The sequence below is a fragment of the Oryx dammah genome, unplaced genomic scaffold (assembly GCF_014754425.2).
Source record: "Oryx dammah isolate SB20612 unplaced genomic scaffold, SCBI_Odam_1.1 HiC_scaffold_4, whole genome shotgun sequence".
NCBI classification, from domain to species: domain Eukaryota; kingdom Metazoa; phylum Chordata; class Mammalia; order Artiodactyla; family Bovidae; genus Oryx; species Oryx dammah.
Window position 1 is genome coordinate 74,072,341 of NW_024070188.1, and position 16,157 is coordinate 74,088,497.

General features: G+C 46.0%; 1 protein-coding gene across 1 annotated transcript in view; it reads left to right on the forward strand.

Moving 5' to 3' along the window:
- The first annotated feature begins 8,429 nt into the window (after nucleotides 1-8,429).
- PPP1R14C (protein phosphatase 1 regulatory inhibitor subunit 14C) overlaps nucleotides 8,430-16,157 on the forward strand; it is an 87,067-nt gene continuing 79,339 nt past the window's right edge. The window contains exon 1 of the mRNA XM_040238679.1: nucleotides 8,430-9,221. Coding sequence (XP_040094613.1) covers nucleotides 8,907-9,221 — 315 coding nt within the window. The 5' untranslated portion in view covers nucleotides 8,430-8,906. The remainder of the gene's footprint in view (nucleotides 9,222-16,157) is intronic.

Sequence of the window (16,157 nt, forward strand, 5' to 3'; positions counted from 1 at the left end):
GATTTTTTAAGCATAGGATCCTGATCACATTTGCTTTCAGAAATCTCTCTGTGGGAGCAGTATAGAGAATGGATGGAAGGCAGGTCATGAAGACAAAGTAGGAGAGCACAGGAAACATCCAGGGGAGAGTGTGAGGACCAGAGGAGGAGGCAGATCTTAGATCCAGACAAACACGGGACCATAAAGATTTGCTTATTGATTGGACAAGGTGGATAAGAGAATGAGGGAGATGGTTTTCAAGTTTCTAGATTAAACAAAGAAGTGAGTGGTGCTAAATAGTCCTGGCAAAAGGAAACTAGGCAAAGGAAGTAGGACATATGAAGTCAATGATGTCATTTAGAATTTGTTACTTTGAGGTGACTTCAAGACATGTAAGTGAAGGTGCCAACTGGGTAAGCAGTGGCTATGTGTGTTTCCTCCATTTATTGGAACTTGTCCCTGGGAATGCTGAGTCTGCTGCGTCATGACTGGAGTAGGTTCCCTGTGGAGATGTTTCCCACCATTCACTCCACATCCCTGGAGTCAGGACATGCCTATGGCCATAGTTTCTCTGTGACATTATTGGAACTATGGTGAGTTCTCTCTGCAGTGTTTAGGATCCCTTCACACCTAACAGCAGGCGCTGTTCTAGGTGCTTTTTCTCCAGGTGTCCATTCTCCCTCAGAACAACCTGGGAAACGAGTGCTACTGATCCCTTTATAGATGGACAAATGGAGGCACAGTGAAGTTAAGTAACTTGCCAGGGTCACACAGTGCCTAAGCAGCAGAAGTGAAGTGAAGTTGCTCAGTTGTTTCAGACTCTTTGTGACCCCATAGACTGTAGCCTGCCAGGCTTCTCCTTCCATGGGATTTTCCAGGCAAGAATACTGGAGTGGGTTGCCATTGCCTTCTCCATAAGTGGCACAGGTCAGATTCAATCCAGGCACTTGGGATACGGGCTTTGTGCTGGGTTTTTGTTGTTGTTGTTTAGTCACTAAGTCACATCCCACTGTTTGTGCCACGTGGCGTGCAGCACTCCAGGCTCCGCTACCCAGTTCTATCCTCCAGTTCTCCACTATTGCCCAGAGTTTGCTCAAATTTGTGTCCACTGAGTGGGTGATGCTCTTTAACCATCTCATCCTTTGCCTTCAATCTTCCCCAGAACCCTATTCTTGCCCTGAGGCTGGAGGCTCTACCAATCCCTGACCGCCTTCTGTCTTTACCCTAAGGGACTCCCCCGTTTCCTGAGGAAGTGTGGAGTGTAGGTTCAGCAAAGGCCCATGCTCATGTCCAGAGCATTCCTTTCTAGTTCTTTTGCAGCACTTCCAGGAGGATCACACTCAAGTTCTGTGTCAGTCATTTGGGTCAAAATTGTTGACCAGAACACTTAATTTAATAGTGACAGAAAGAGAGCACTGGAGAAATAAACCATCCTGGAGTGTGCCAGGATTGACGCTCCTAGGTATGGTTCTGGCTGACAACAGCTCTTTTCCAGTTCTGGGTTGCAACCCTTTAGGAGGTTGGGAAATCTGTTCAGTAGATTGTGAGCAGCAGTCTTTAGAAATAATAGAACAGAATAGAATAGGATGTGTCAGAGTGTATTACATGTAATATGGGTAAGTTATGTGTGTAGACATATATTTAGGTCATGCCAGAAATGTATTTCTTATTGTGGTTTGTGGTAAAAAAATGTTTGAATGAATTGGGCTAGAGTAGCCTTTACTGTGCTAACCATCCATGACCAAAACAACATTTACTGTACTGTTTTGCTCTCAAATGAATTGAGATCAATATATATTTGTGTTGTTGTTACTTAGTTGCTAACTCAAGTCCGACTGTTTGTGACCCCATAGATTGTAGCCCACTGGGGTCCTCTGTCCATGGGATTTCCCAGGTTCTTTACCACTGACCCACCAGGGAAGCCCCCTGAATCTGTGTACTTTAACAGTAAACACACTTGCATAGTGCTTGGGTACTAAAGGCAATGTACCTGTAGATCTGAAGCTTGGATCAGGATTCTGCTGGAGATTGTTCATCTGAAGAGTCTGTGACAGGTGGATGGTAGGTTGTCAAAGTACAAGAGTCATTAAGAGACAGAGTCACCTTGAGTGAGCATATGAGTGAATAAAGAAGCAGAGGGAAGAACCCTGGAGAATCGCTTATCTTGAAGGTGGAGATGAAGGAAAAGGAGTTCACCAGAATCACTGTGATGGGCTTCCCAGGTGGTGTGAGTGGTAAAGAAAGTGAAAGTCGCTCAGTCATGTCTGACTATTTGAGACCCCAAAGACTATACAGTCCATGGAGTTCTCCAGGCCAGAATACTGGAGTGGGTAGCCTTTCCCTTCCCCAGGGGATCTTCCCAACCCGGGGATTGAACCCAGGTCTCCCGAATGGCAGGTGGATTCTTTACCAGCTGAGCCACCAGGGAAGAACCTGCCTGCGATGTAAGAGACAAAGAGACATGGGTTTGATTCCTGGGTCTGGAAGATCCCCTGGAGGAGGGCATGGCAACCCACTCCAGTATTCTTGTCAGGAGAGTCCCAAGGACAGAGGAGCCTGGTCACAAAGACTCAGACACGACTGAAGTGACTTAGCATGAATGGATGCATGGTGATGGAATAGACAGAGGTGGGAGCAAAAGCAGGAGGATGCTGGCCAGGAGGGAGTCAAGATTGTCAAGTGTGGCAGAGGTTCAAAGTAGAGAAGAGCTGAAAAAGCACAGACTGAATTGAGCAACATGAAGACTTTTCTTGGCAGCAGTGGCAGTCACACTGCAGAGGGCTGAGTGTGAGTGAAGACAGAGATGTTGGTGAATGGACAACTATTCCATAACACTGGACAGTGAAAGAGGGAGGGCAAGAGGCCATTGGCTAGACAGGGGAGAATCGGCTTCTCTCGAGAGTTTCATTTCAGTTCAGTTGCTCAGTCGTGTCCGACTCTTTGAGACCCCATAAATCGCAGCACGCCAGGCCTCCCTGTCCATCACCACCTCCCAGAGTTCACTCAGACTCACGTCCATCGAGTCCGTGATGCCATCCAGCCATCTCATCCTCTGTCGTTCCCTTCTCCTGCCCCCAATCCCTCCAAGCATCAGAGTCTTTTCCAATGAGTCAACTCTTCGCATGAGGTGGCCAAAGTACTGGAGCTTCAGCTTTAGCATCATTCCTTCCAAAGAAATCCTAGGGCTGATCTCTTTCAGAATGGACTGGTTGGATCTCCTTGCAGTCCAAGGGACTCTCAAGAGTCTTCTCCAACACCACAGTTCAAAAGCATCAATTCTTCGGCGCTCAGCCTTCTTCACAGTCCAACTCTCACATCCATACATGACTACTGGAAAAACCATAGCCTTGACTAGACAGACCTTAGTCAACAAAGTAATGTCTCTGCTTTTGAATACACTGTCTAGGTTGGTCATAACTTTCCTTCCAAGGAGTAAGCATCTTTTAATTTCATGGCTGCAGTCACCATCTGCAGTGATTTTGGAGCCCCAAAAAATAAAGTTTGATACTGTTTCCACTGTTTCTCCATCTATTTCCCATGAAGTGATGGGACCGGATGCCATGATCTTCGTTTTCTGAATGTTGAGCTTTAAGCCAACTTTTTCGCTCTCCTCTTTCACTTTCATCACAGAAAAAGACAAAATATTTGATAAGCGAGGCTTACAGGAAGCCACAGGGATACTTAATCTTTGTTAGAAGGGATGCAATGAAGCTATGGGTTTCTCCCTGTTTTTCGTCATCTCTGAACTGTCACATAAGAATTTCTGTTAATTGCTAAGATAAAGAACTGTGACAGTGACTGCTGTTGATTCTGGTTATTTATGCAAATAGTGGCTAAGTTCATTTAGGAATTATGATTTTAAATTGTAGTACATAATACAATCAAATGCCCAGAATTAAGAAGGGGGAAAAAAAGTTAGTGAGGGAAGGGGAGATGAAGTAGTAGCCAAAAGGAAACTACACTGATATAGGTTAACAATATCACTTCTCTCACTCCATAAAGAATAATGAAATAATGTACTGTATTCTGAAAACTAAAAATACTGTGAACAGTTGATAGAATCCCAAAGAACAGATGATATTTTCTCTACTTTTATAATGAAAAACAGACTTATTAAGTTACTTTTTGTTTGTCTATTTGCTTCATCACATCTTTGAGAGAAATCAAGGGCAGGCATCTTATCACTGACTTGTATGAGTCAAGATAAGAATTCTCTGTTGAGGTCTGTAGCTTTGGGGACTGTAATTATCACAGTCTCAAGGTAGATTCCCAAGTGTTGCATGATTATTGTGACAATTAGCCTTTAAAAAGTAAGGAAATTGGGTCTAAGTATGAACATTTGTATTTTAGTCCTTCTTTCCTCCAGGAATGAAGAAAGCCCTGGAACTCTTGATTTTCACCCTTTTCTAACAACCTTTAGCTAGGATTTCTCCAGTAGTTATGTATGGATGTGCGATTTGGACTATAAAGAAAGTTGAGCCCCAAAGAATTGATGCTTTTGAACTGTGGTTTGGAGAAGACTCTCAAGAGTCCCTTGGACTGCAAGGAGACCCAACCAGTCACTCCTAAAGGAAATCAGTCCTGAATGTTCATTGAAAGGACTGACGCTGAAGCTGAAGCTCCAATACTTTGGCCACCTGATGCAAAGAACTGACTCATTTGAAAAGACCTTGATGCTGGGAAAGATTGAGGGCAGGAGGAGAAGAGGACAGCAGAAGATGAGATGGTTGGATGGCCTCACTGACTTGATGTACATGAGTTTGAGTAAGCTCCCAGGGAGTTGGTGATGAACAGGGAGGCCTGGCGTGCTGTGGTCCATGGGGTTGCAAAGAGTCGGACACGACTGAGAGACTGAACCGAACTGATTGTTTTTGATTAACTGCCATTAAAAAATTATTTAAGGTAGAAAAGAAAGGGTTTGCCCTGAACAAATTTACACATAAATCTTATAGATAAGAAATATCTTTGGTTTTACTGAATTTAAATATTCATCTGTGTAAATGGTTTCTAGCCCTTGCTCCCAAATACTTTGTCTTCAGTATTTGAAGTCTGCAAAACACAGTAATTCTATGACCCATCAAGATTTGAACATTGAGTTTTGATTATTCAAACATGGAGAGGTGTGTGTGTGTGTGTGTGTGTGTGTGTGTGTGTATTTGTGGTGGGAATGGGGCTGTGCAGTTCACTTTGAATGTTCCACTTCCCCGGAAGTCCAATGGTTAAGACTCCCAGCTCTCAAAGCAGAGGATACAGATTTGATCCCTAGGCAGGGAACTAAGATCCCGCATGGCCCACAGTGTGGCAAAACAACAACAACAACAAAAAGATGTCCATGCTATATTCTTAAGTTAAAAACAAAAAAGGTAAATTATGTTCTGGGTGGAGCTATGGGATTTATAGGAAGAGGGGACTCTTGTTTAGTTCAACTTATAATTCCAAGTCAAGGTGACTCATTTGGGCATCTGAAGGTCAGTGTACCTCTGGAAGGAGGCTGACTCCTCCCTGGTTATTTTTCTACAAGTTAGGATGCAAAAACTCTAAATTTCTTCTTAAATGTCTCTTAGTACTTGTCACTTTTGAAGTCATGAAAGTGAAAGCTGAATTTTAAGCATAAAGGAAAAAGCATCTTATACAGTGAGAAAAAACTGGCACAAGAAATTCTCAGAAAGAACTTAGTGAATTTTTATAAATCCTTTGATGTTATTCTCGAATGACTGAATTCATTGTCCAAAGACTCAAAATAGGGAGTTGGAATTTCCCACTCTTTGCCACACTCCTGGATCCCAGGCATAGTTTTCAAAATAAATGGGACTAGCCAGGCCCCATTGCCAGAATGAGGCTGAGGTTTTATATAGTTTCTCCCTCATGAAGTACAATTTTAGCTGTTTTTGTTTTGAACGAAATTCTCTTGGTTAGTCCAGTTGGTTAAAGCTGGTGCTAGCTAACTTGAATAAGTGCCAGATGTCCAGAGGGAGACAAGCTTAGTCTCTCTCTGGGTTGGGGGGAGAGTCTTGTTGATCACTGCCTACCCTCCTCTGCCTCCTCAGCCTGGCTGACAAAGCTCCTTTTTGTTGATGTGCTTGCCCTCTTGGTTATGAGCACAGGGTTTAAAATGATCTACCCCCTAAGGCAGGTGGGGGTGAAGGTCAGGGGGAGAATTCACATCAGTCTCTCAGGAGCAAGTCAGGATAGTTTTGTCTCCCTTCTCCATGAGTAGCTGGGTAGGAAACCTACCAACTTAAGGACAGCTGGCCTCTTCCAGGGGGCAGGGATTTTAGCTTCAACCCCTTCTAATTGTGAGAAGGGTCTAAGACCTAGGGACTTCCCAGGTGGCACAGTGGTAAAGAATCCCCCTGGCAATGCAGGAGAAGCAGGAGATGCAGTTTCAATCCTTGGGTTGGAAAGATCCCTGGAAGAGGAAATAGCGACCTGCTCTAATATTCTGGACCAGATAATGCCATGGACAGAGGAGCCTGGCGGACCACAGTCCATGGGGTCGCAGAATTGGGCAGAACTGAAGCGACTGAGCATGCATGCATCAAGACCTATACCAGCCACTTTTTTTCCCCCACACAATCCCCACTAGATCTTTCCTTTCATTCTGCAAGGCCAGACATGTCCCAATGTTGAACATCGGGCATGGAATGCTTTAGGAAAATCCCTTCACAGTCATGTTCCAGCTGGAAAACCCCAAATGAAAGAATAAAGCAGACACAAACCTGGGTAGAGGAAACCAGGGAACCAGATGCAAAGCCAGAAGAGTCAGAACAAACCTCTGGCCACTTTTATATCCAGTGTCTTTCTGTCTTTATAGCTGTGAGTCTAAGGGCCCAGCTAGAATCCTCTCCATTGAACAAAGTGTTCAGAGGAAATTGACTTGATTCTTTATCTCTGAGAAACTCGGGTAGCTGCTAGTAACCTTTGCTGCTGTGCTGTCCGACTCTTTGTGGCCCAGTGGACTGTAGTCCACCAGGCTCCTCTGTCCATGAGATTTTTCAGGCAAGAATACTGGAGTGAGTTGCCATTTCCTCCTCCAGGGGATCTCCCCAGCCCAGGGATTGAACCCAAGTTTCCTTAGTCTCCTGCATTGGCAGCCAGGTTCTCTGCCACTGAGCCACCTTGAGAAGTGCCCAGTAGCATTTAAAAGAATTTCGTACAAGCAACTTACTTGTGTTTGAGTATCTTTATGATTTCTTTCAATGGTCTGAACAGAAATGTATTGTTATATAGCAATACCACATAAATATATGTCTCCCAATAATTTTATACACATAAACACTCAGTTTTCTGCTTATAAGTTCTGCTCCATCTCCTTGCCCTAAACCTTATAAGAAACTCATTCATTTATAACTTTTCCTGGCTGTATAAGTTGGTCATAACTTTCCTTCCTCACCAACCTAGACAGCATGTTAAAAAGCAGAGACATTACTTTATTAACAAAGGTCCATCTAGTCAAGGCTATGGTTTTTCCAGTGGTCATGGATGGATGTGAGAGTTGGACTGTGAAGAAAACTGAGCGTTGAAGAATTGATGCTTTTGAACTGCGGTGTTGGAGGAGACTCTTGAGAGTCCCTTGGACTGCAAGGAGATCCAACCAGTCCATCCTAAAGGAAATCAGTCCTGGGTATTCATTGGAAGGACTGATGTTGAAGCTGAAACTCCAGTACTTTGGCCACCTGATGCAAAGAGCTGACTCTTTTGGAAAGACACCAATGATGGGAAAGATTGAGAGCAGGAGGAGAAGGGGACGACAGAGGATGAGACGGTTGGATGGTATCACCGACTCAATAGACATGGGTTTGGGTGGACTCCGGGAGCTGGTGATGGACAGGGAGGCCTGGCGTGCTGCAGTCCATGGGGTCGCAAAGAGTCGGACACGACTGAGCGACTGAACTGAACTGGTTGTATAAAGTTTTAAAAGTAGTCTCTGCTGTTATTTTCCTAGCTAAAAGGAAGTTGTCTGGCAATGGTATTGAGAGAGGAAAGGCGGCCGTGCAGGGAATACTACAATACGAGAAATGGAAGACCGGGAACCAGCAGGGACTCACAAAGATTTGCGTCCCCAGTCTCTTGCCCAAGAGACAGCGAGTCTTCTGCCCTTTAGATGTAAAGATACCTTCATGCTCTGCCTATGAAGAAACAAGACACGGTGTAAGAGGAGAAAAACTGGTCTGGAGAGTAGTTTTCAAGCTCGGGATTACCTCATGGCACAAACGTCGCATAGTCAATTTTCTCACAAACCGGGGGAGAAAGCTGCATGAATAGGGATGGGTGTTTGGAGCGGTGGGGTGGGGCCAGGAGGGGAGGAGACACGTCCCCGCCCTCCCAGGAGGCGGGAGGGAGTGGAAAAACCTTTGCCAGTAACCTGCGGCTCCGTCCCTTTCCGCGTCGCCTGCCCCCCCCCCCCAACCCCCCCCCTCCCCTGGCGATCGCCAGTCCCCCGGTAGCGCTGGCCAAGGCCGCTGGCGGCGGTGGGTTTCCTGAGCTTCGGGACGGCGGGAGAAGAGCAATCCTTGTGTCCCGGGGGACAGAGCACGGTCATCCGCGCAGAGGACCATCCCTGGCGGCAGACCCTCACCAGTCCTCCGGGTGTCCACACCCCGGCGCCCGCGTCGTCTGCGCGCCCACATTCGCTCCGCCGCGCGCAGCTCCCACGCCCCTGGCTGCTGCCTGCGGGGCGACGGATCCGCCTCCCCGGTTGGACCGTGAGGGTCGTCGGCGGCGTCTTTAAGGCTGCGTCCCCGCCCCTGCCTCCTCCCCGCTCTCCCCCGCCCTCGCTTCTCCAGACCTCCCTGGAGCTGGCGGCGGCGAGGAGCAGGTGCCGGCGAAGCCCTCGTATGCCACTGCCCGGCCCGAGGTGGTAGCGGCGCCCGGCGCTCCGCCTGCCCTCCTCCGGGCCGCACTTCGGCTCCTACGCGCGCGGGGACATGTCGGTGGCGACGGGCAGCAGCGAGGCCGCCGGCGGGGCCGCGGGCAGCGGTGCGCGGGTTTTCTTCCAGAGTCCCCGGGGCGGTGCCGGCGGCAGCCCGGGCTCTAGCAGCGGCTCGGGCTCCTCCCGGGAGGACTCGGCGCCCGTGGCCACCGCGGCTCCCGCCGGGCACATTCAGCAGCAGCAGCAGCAGCAGCAGCGGCGCCACCAGCAGGGAAAAGTGACGGTAAAATACGATCGCAAGGAGCTTCGGAAACGGCTCGTGCTGGAGGAGTGGATCGTGGAGCAGCTGGGACAGCTGTATGGCTGCGAGGTACCTGGGCGCGGGGTCGGGAGGGTCGCGGGGCGGGGGGCAGACTCGCTCACCCGGTTGTGCTAACACAGGAATTCTCCACGGCTCCTGCTCCCGGCTGCGCGCCGCCCTGGTTCCTGGGAACCGAGGGCTGGGAGCGAGACGCGGCGCGTTCTCTCCCCAGGGTGCCAGGGCTCACCCTGCTTAGGTTCAGCTGCCGGGTGCCCAGAGAGCTGGGGGCCCCGTGATGATCGTGGGGAGGTCGGGTCTTGCTCAGCGCTCCCAACCCCGGGCTCTCCTCGGCTTCAGCTGCAGCTTCCCAAAGTGGGGCTCGGAGGGGCTCACCCAGCTGCGCGCAAGAACAGGACTCCCTGCTAGGATCCTGGCAACCCCGAGTTTTGTGGAGAGGGAGCAGGGAAGAGACTGAAAGCCGCTTCACCGAGAGGAGAGGGTCTGGGGATCCCAGGGGCCCTCTGCGTTCTTGAAATAATATCACAAAACCTTAAGCTGAACGCGTTCCCTGTTCCAGCCAGCCACGACGCGTGTCTCCACGATTTGTCCTTGCCTTACCAAAGCTGCAAGCGTTGAGCTTTGTTGAAGCAGGTTTCTTTCTTCCTGCCCAGTTTCAGTTACTCCCGTTGATGGGAGCAGAATGAGAGCCTTGGGCAACCTGGAAGGGTGCGGGGTGGAGGAAGGGAGCCTGCAGGTGTGCTGGGAATTCCCCAGCTCCCACTCCGCCGCGATATTTACTTCCCACAATTCAGGGGCTAAGCCTGTACGCAAGCCTGCCGCATAAGGAGAAATGGTTGAAGTGTTTTTTGGAGAAATATTAAGAACAAACTGTAACAAAACTGTGCTTACCGAAAAAGGACCGAAGCTAAAATGTTCTCCCAGGAGAGTCTTTTTAATGGCAATGGTTGTAAATGAAGTATTCTACTTCTCTTAAGGGAGTGGAGTTTGGAAAGGGTGGAAGGATGAAGAGGGTTAATAATTAAGGATATGGCTTCTGAGTTAAAGCTGGGTTTGCGTTCATCTGGCTGTTAACTCTCTTAAGCAAAAATGAAAGCCAGATGAACCTACTGGCTTTTCCTCTGGTTTGGATTTCACACATTTTATGGCCTATTGTGAATACCTATTTTCCTTAATATTCTCATCGAGCAAGGAAACAGCATTCTCATTACGGACTCCTGATGAATGATTATGATATAATGAAGCTTGACTATATGACTAATGGGCTTGTAAAAATATATTGTTCCTCCAGCCCAGCTCTTATAAAAGCATTTTAATTGCGTAAATAAAAACTGGCCCAAATTGAAAGTGTTTATGGTGTTTTTTAAACAGGAAGTTGGCAAAACTCTTTAAAGAAACAATATATTTGATTTCGATGGGATTACTGTGGGGGTGGATGGAAGACTCAGTCTTGCTTCTGTAGAATCCAATTAGTTTTCATTTATTTCATAGTAGTCTTTATGCTCCATTTTGGGTTTAGAGAAGATTTGGGTTAATAGAGAAACTACTGTTGAAATTAACTATGCTTTAGTAATGCTCCTTTTATGGCAGACCAATTACATGTAGCTTGGGAAAGAGTTCCAGCCGCTTAGCAAGGTTGGTAAATCATGTATTTTCAAAATTCTTCTAACTGTTAAAAAAAAAAAGGAAGATTGAATGCTCATTGTATTAAACATGTAGATTAGGTACCTATTTTAAAGGGTAAAGATGACCTTGAATCTTTTCCCTGTGCTTCTCACATTTCAGACCTCCACATATAGCAAACAGCTAAAGATCTGAGAGGTTTCGTGGTAAAATGACACAAGATGCTATATGCTGCCGGCTTGTTATTAAAATGTGGCAGGTATTTCTATTCAAGTTGCTTGTTCTGTCCTGTTAGGGTGAAGAGCTATAAGTCATGTTGGCAATTTATAAATACTATGCTGATGCCACACCTTCACTGAATAATAAAAAGCCTGTGGACTAATAAGTAGCCATATAAAGGGCTGTCTTCTTCCATCTCTTTCTCCACTAGTAGGGCTCTATTTTTAGCTTCAGCTCTCCGGTCTGATAGCCTCTCCTCACTGATAGTTTCAAGTATTTCAGCCTCTGGTGTGTAAATTGAGAAGGACCTAGCTGGTTTGTAGCTCTGAATCTCCTGAATATGAAGGTTAGTAAATGTCCAAATGGTGTATGTGTGAAATTGACATGGAAAGCCAACTTGCCAGACTTCAGCTCGGCCAGAGGCTTGAGCTGTCTACCAGGTTGGGTGCCTTCTAGATGTAATTTCAGAAAAACTTGCATCAGGCAGGTCAGCAGTTAGATGATCTGTCCTTTTCAGAATAGGAAATAGTGGTCTTTTAGAGTGCCATAAAGTGTGATATTTTAAATTAGAAAGGAGTGGGGATAAAGAAATACACAGAATAACTTCCCAGCTATGGTTTTATCTAATAGAGAATAACACAAAGAGAATTTATGGAGTAAGTACTTGGGTTAGGTCCCAGGTGTTGTTCTAGGCCCTTTGTGTGCACTAATTCATTAGTCTTTACAACAACCCACATGAACAGGGTGCTGTTATCCTCTCAGACACAGCAGAATTAAAAGGCTTTCCCAAGCTCCGTAGCTGGTGGATGGCCCTGGGTGGAAGGCATGCACTCTGAGTCCATGTTCCAACCACCAAACCTGCTTCTAACTCTGCAGCGTCCTGTGTAAGAAAACAGGTGGAGGCCTCACAGCGTGTGTCTGAATATTTAAAAGTGTCTCTTTAAAATGTGTTTTATCCTCCTACCTTGACAACTGATCTTCATAATGACCCAGAAAGGGAGATTTGAACCGTGAATTCCCAGATCTCCCAAAGCTCAGAACTGATCAAAAGAACTGTTCCCTGGCCTAGGGCCTGCTTCCTTTGGCTGTTCAGCTGTGATACCATCCTACCTGGTGAAGGGCATTGTGTCCACTTGCACGTCCAGTCTGTCCACACCCTCCGCCACCCCCTAACCATGCCTCTGGCTCCAACCAAGGAGGCCAGAGCTGGAAAGAGCTGGTTCATGCCTTGGAAGTGTCTGCGTATTTGATCAGGGGATGCTGGGGACTTGAAGTGTAGCCTAAAACCAGATGGAGGCTTACCGGTCCTGAATGAGGAAGTCTACCTGGTACTCTGCAGGAAAATGCCTGTGGCAGGAATGGCCCAGGGCTGTGACCCCTCTTACACAGTCTAAGCATACTATCATTAAACAGCACAGCCTTTTGGATATAAACATAAATGTCTTTATAGATTCTAAAATGGTTATGTTTATAGTTATTTTCCATTTCATCTACTTGTACAGGTAGTTACATTTTCACCTAGGAATTTGATTATCCTGAAACTGCAAGGTTAACTCTGCATCAGCATGTAAGGATTTCTGTTTTAAGACATTTTCATATCTCTCCCAAACCCTGATGGTTTTAAAGAGCACTTGATATCTGGCATAATTCTACTTTGACAAGTATTGCAAGAGGACTTACTGGATAAGTCATGTCAATTTTTCTCATCTTGCCCAGCATCAAAATAACATTGGTACTTCCAGTTTTGCAATTTGATTTGCTTTGGAAATAAAAGCCCGTTGTTAATCTCAGATTACTGAAACCCCCACAGCAGTCTAGGCATAAACAGACTTGTACACAGAGGGCATCCCCTGGTGATCCTGACTGTCCATTCAGAAGGACTTTCCTTTTCCAGCATCAGTCTGCATTTTTAAAAATTTTATTTATTTTTTTAATTGAAGGATAATGGCTTTACAGAATTTTGTTGTTTTCTGTCAAACCTCAACATGATGTCTGTGTTTTAAAAAGTGGTTTCTGGCACATTACACTTTTTCATCTTCCCTTACTTCCTACCATCTTCATTCTGTAAATCAGTGGTTCTCAAAATATTTTGACTGTGGCCCTAGAAAGAAATTCCCTTGCTTCCTGATACCTACACTGACACATGGATGGATGCAGAGATTCACAAAGACCAGTTAATGTTACCATGGATGCAAAAGAAAAATTACCAAGTTAATCTAAAATATATGCATACATGCCAAGTTGCTTCAGTCGTGTCTGACTCTTTGCAGCCCCATAGTCTATAGCCTACCAGGCTCCTCTGTCCATGGGATTCTCCAAGCAAGAGTACTAGACTGGGTTGCCATGCCCTCTTCCAGGGGATCTACCTGACCTAGGAATCGAACCCACATCTGTTAAGTCTCCTGCATTGGCAGGCAGGTTCTTTACCACTAGCACTGTCTGGGAAGCCCCTGATATAAAATATGACTTTATTAATATTTAAATACAATATTCTGTTCTATTTAATTTACCAGAATTGCTGGCTGTGACTCTCTAAATTGATTTCATCACACATTTGGGGGTTGTGACCTGCCATTAAAAATGTACTGCTCCAGAAAGAGAAACACTTAAACATATTTAAGAGACAAAGCTAAAATATATTAAGTACTTTCTGTATCAGGTATGGCCATGTAATCCTAGTAACAACCTCTGATAGTCCCGTAGATGTGGAAACTGAGGCTCAGAGAAGTCTAGAAGTTGCCTGAGGCCCCTCAGCTGGAACACAGCAGAGCAGGGCTGTGTCCAGAAAGCCAGATGTACCCTAACCACTGCTTCCTGAGATGGGACAGTGCCTGGCACTCTCTGTGAACCCCTGTAGGTTACCTGCTCCTGGATGCAGCTGTGGCAACTTTTGGGTTGACTGATGTTGCATGTAGAGGGACACAGGTGTCTGTGGGTTTGTTCTTGGATCAGGCTGCTTCTTTTCAGTTCAGGTCCTTACTTTGTTCTCAACTCCCACTCTACAACATCAAATTAGCCTGCTTTGCTGGAAGGTAGAAACTTCTGTCTAGAAGATGATTTGCGGATAATGTGGTGAATCCCCATTTAGGTAGCTATTTGAGAATGAATCGGCTTTCCAACAAAACTGCTTAAAATGGATACCAAGGAGGAAGGGGGGATGGGATGAATTGGGAGATTGGGATTGACAAATATACCCTACTATGAAGTGGGTTGCCATTCCCTTCTCCAGGGGATCTTCCTGACCCAGGGGTCAAACCTGGGTCTCCCGTGTTGCAGGCAGATTCTTCACTGTCTGAGCCACCAGGGAACCCCCTAACGTATAAAATAGACAACTAATGAGAACCTACTGTACAGCACGGGGAACTCCACTCAGTGCTCTGATCACCTAAATGGGAAGGAAATCCAAGGACAGGGGCTATATGTATCCATGCAACTGGTTTCACTTTGCTGTGCAGCAGAAACTAACACAGCACTGTAACACAACTATACTCCAACTTAAAAAAAAAAAAAAAAAAAAAGAACTGCTTAAAGACAACACCATAAACTCAATCTGTAAAATATTATGGAATAAATTAAACATGTTTAAAATTCTGTGAGTAAAAGAATTCGAAATTGCCAAAGGCTGAAAAGGAAACTGTGCTTAATAAGTTCCCTTTGGAGCAATGGTTAGGGAAATCTGACGTGGAGGCAGCAGGTAAAAAAGTAAATGCTTTGAAGTGAGGGACCCTGAAAGCTACACTGGCCCCTGCATTGAGTAGTGCTGAGATGGGGCAACTTCCTTATTAACTTCTGAGCCCCACTTTCCCCTGTGTTTAAGGGAATCATCCTGGCCCCTTGGCGGGGTCGTTATGAGTTCTGCATGGGTCAGACCACGGAGCTGGAACTTAGTCGGTGTAGTGTGAACCACGCATGCGTGCGTGCTCGGTCAGTCAGTTGTGTCTGACTCTCTGTGACCCCATGGACTGTAGCTTGCCAGGCTCCTCTGTCCATGGGATTTTCCAGGCAAGAATACTGGGATGGGTTGCCATTTCCTCTTCCAGGGGATCTTCTGGCTGTGTCTCCTCCATTGGAAGATGGATTCTTTACCACTGAGCCTCCTGGGAAGCCCCAGTTGGAACCATAACCAGCCACTACTGTTGGTCATTCTCTATGATACAGGAGGCCAGAAGTGGGGAAGAAAATGAAGTCTTCATACCTAGTTGGTGGTAGAGTTTGGAGACGGATATGGGGTCAGAGGTGTTGGTGTGTCTTTGAACTTGAACATGAGCAAAGATCATTCCCCCCACCCCCTTTTTTTCCTAGCACCTTCCTTATTCTGGAAGTCCTTGTGAGTTTTCATTTATGTGGAGAGAAGTTGCTATTGTTCAGTCACTAAGTTGTGTTTGACTCTTTGTGACCCCATGGACTGCAGCATGCCAGGATCCTCTGTCCTCCACTAGCTCTCTGAGTTTGGTCAAATTCATGTCTGTTAAGTCAGTGATGCTACCTAGCCATCTCATCCTCTGCTGCCCTGGTCTCCCTTTGTCTTCAGTCTTTCTCAGCATTAGGGTCTTGGGCATCAACAGTTTGAAGGCAGGGTTGATTTTAATTTTCTTCGTCTGTGTCCCTAGTAGGGCTCAAACATGAAGCAATAGCGTGAATGAATGAAAAAGAATCAACCTTCAGAAAACTTTTGAAAAGTCATTGTTGTTTTAGTCCTGGATTATTTTTAGCGATGCTCCTTTATCATACTTCTGGCTATGGAAAAATACTAATCTAGGATTTTGTTAAACAGTCATCCATATCAAGCTCTAGCATCTTTACTGTTTGATTTCAACATTTTTGGATATACGCCTACCTTCATTGACTTATTTGCTTGAAATAGGAACTTAAAGACAGTAGCTGCAGCTAATTGATTTTTAAGCTTAGATTGAGAGAATTCTTTTGACAATTGAACTTCTTCCTCCAGTGTCCTGTTCACTCTTTTCCTTTGCTTCTACTGTGCCCCTCGCCACACTAACCCACCTGCCCTTCTCATCCCTGGCAACTGTTTGCTTCCAGGATCTTCTGTCTTTCTCCCACCATTGAAACAACCTGGCTTCCTAGGGTGCCCTTGCTTACCTCACAGCTGTCCTCTTTCTAGATGGAAGGCGCAGTGAAGTCTGT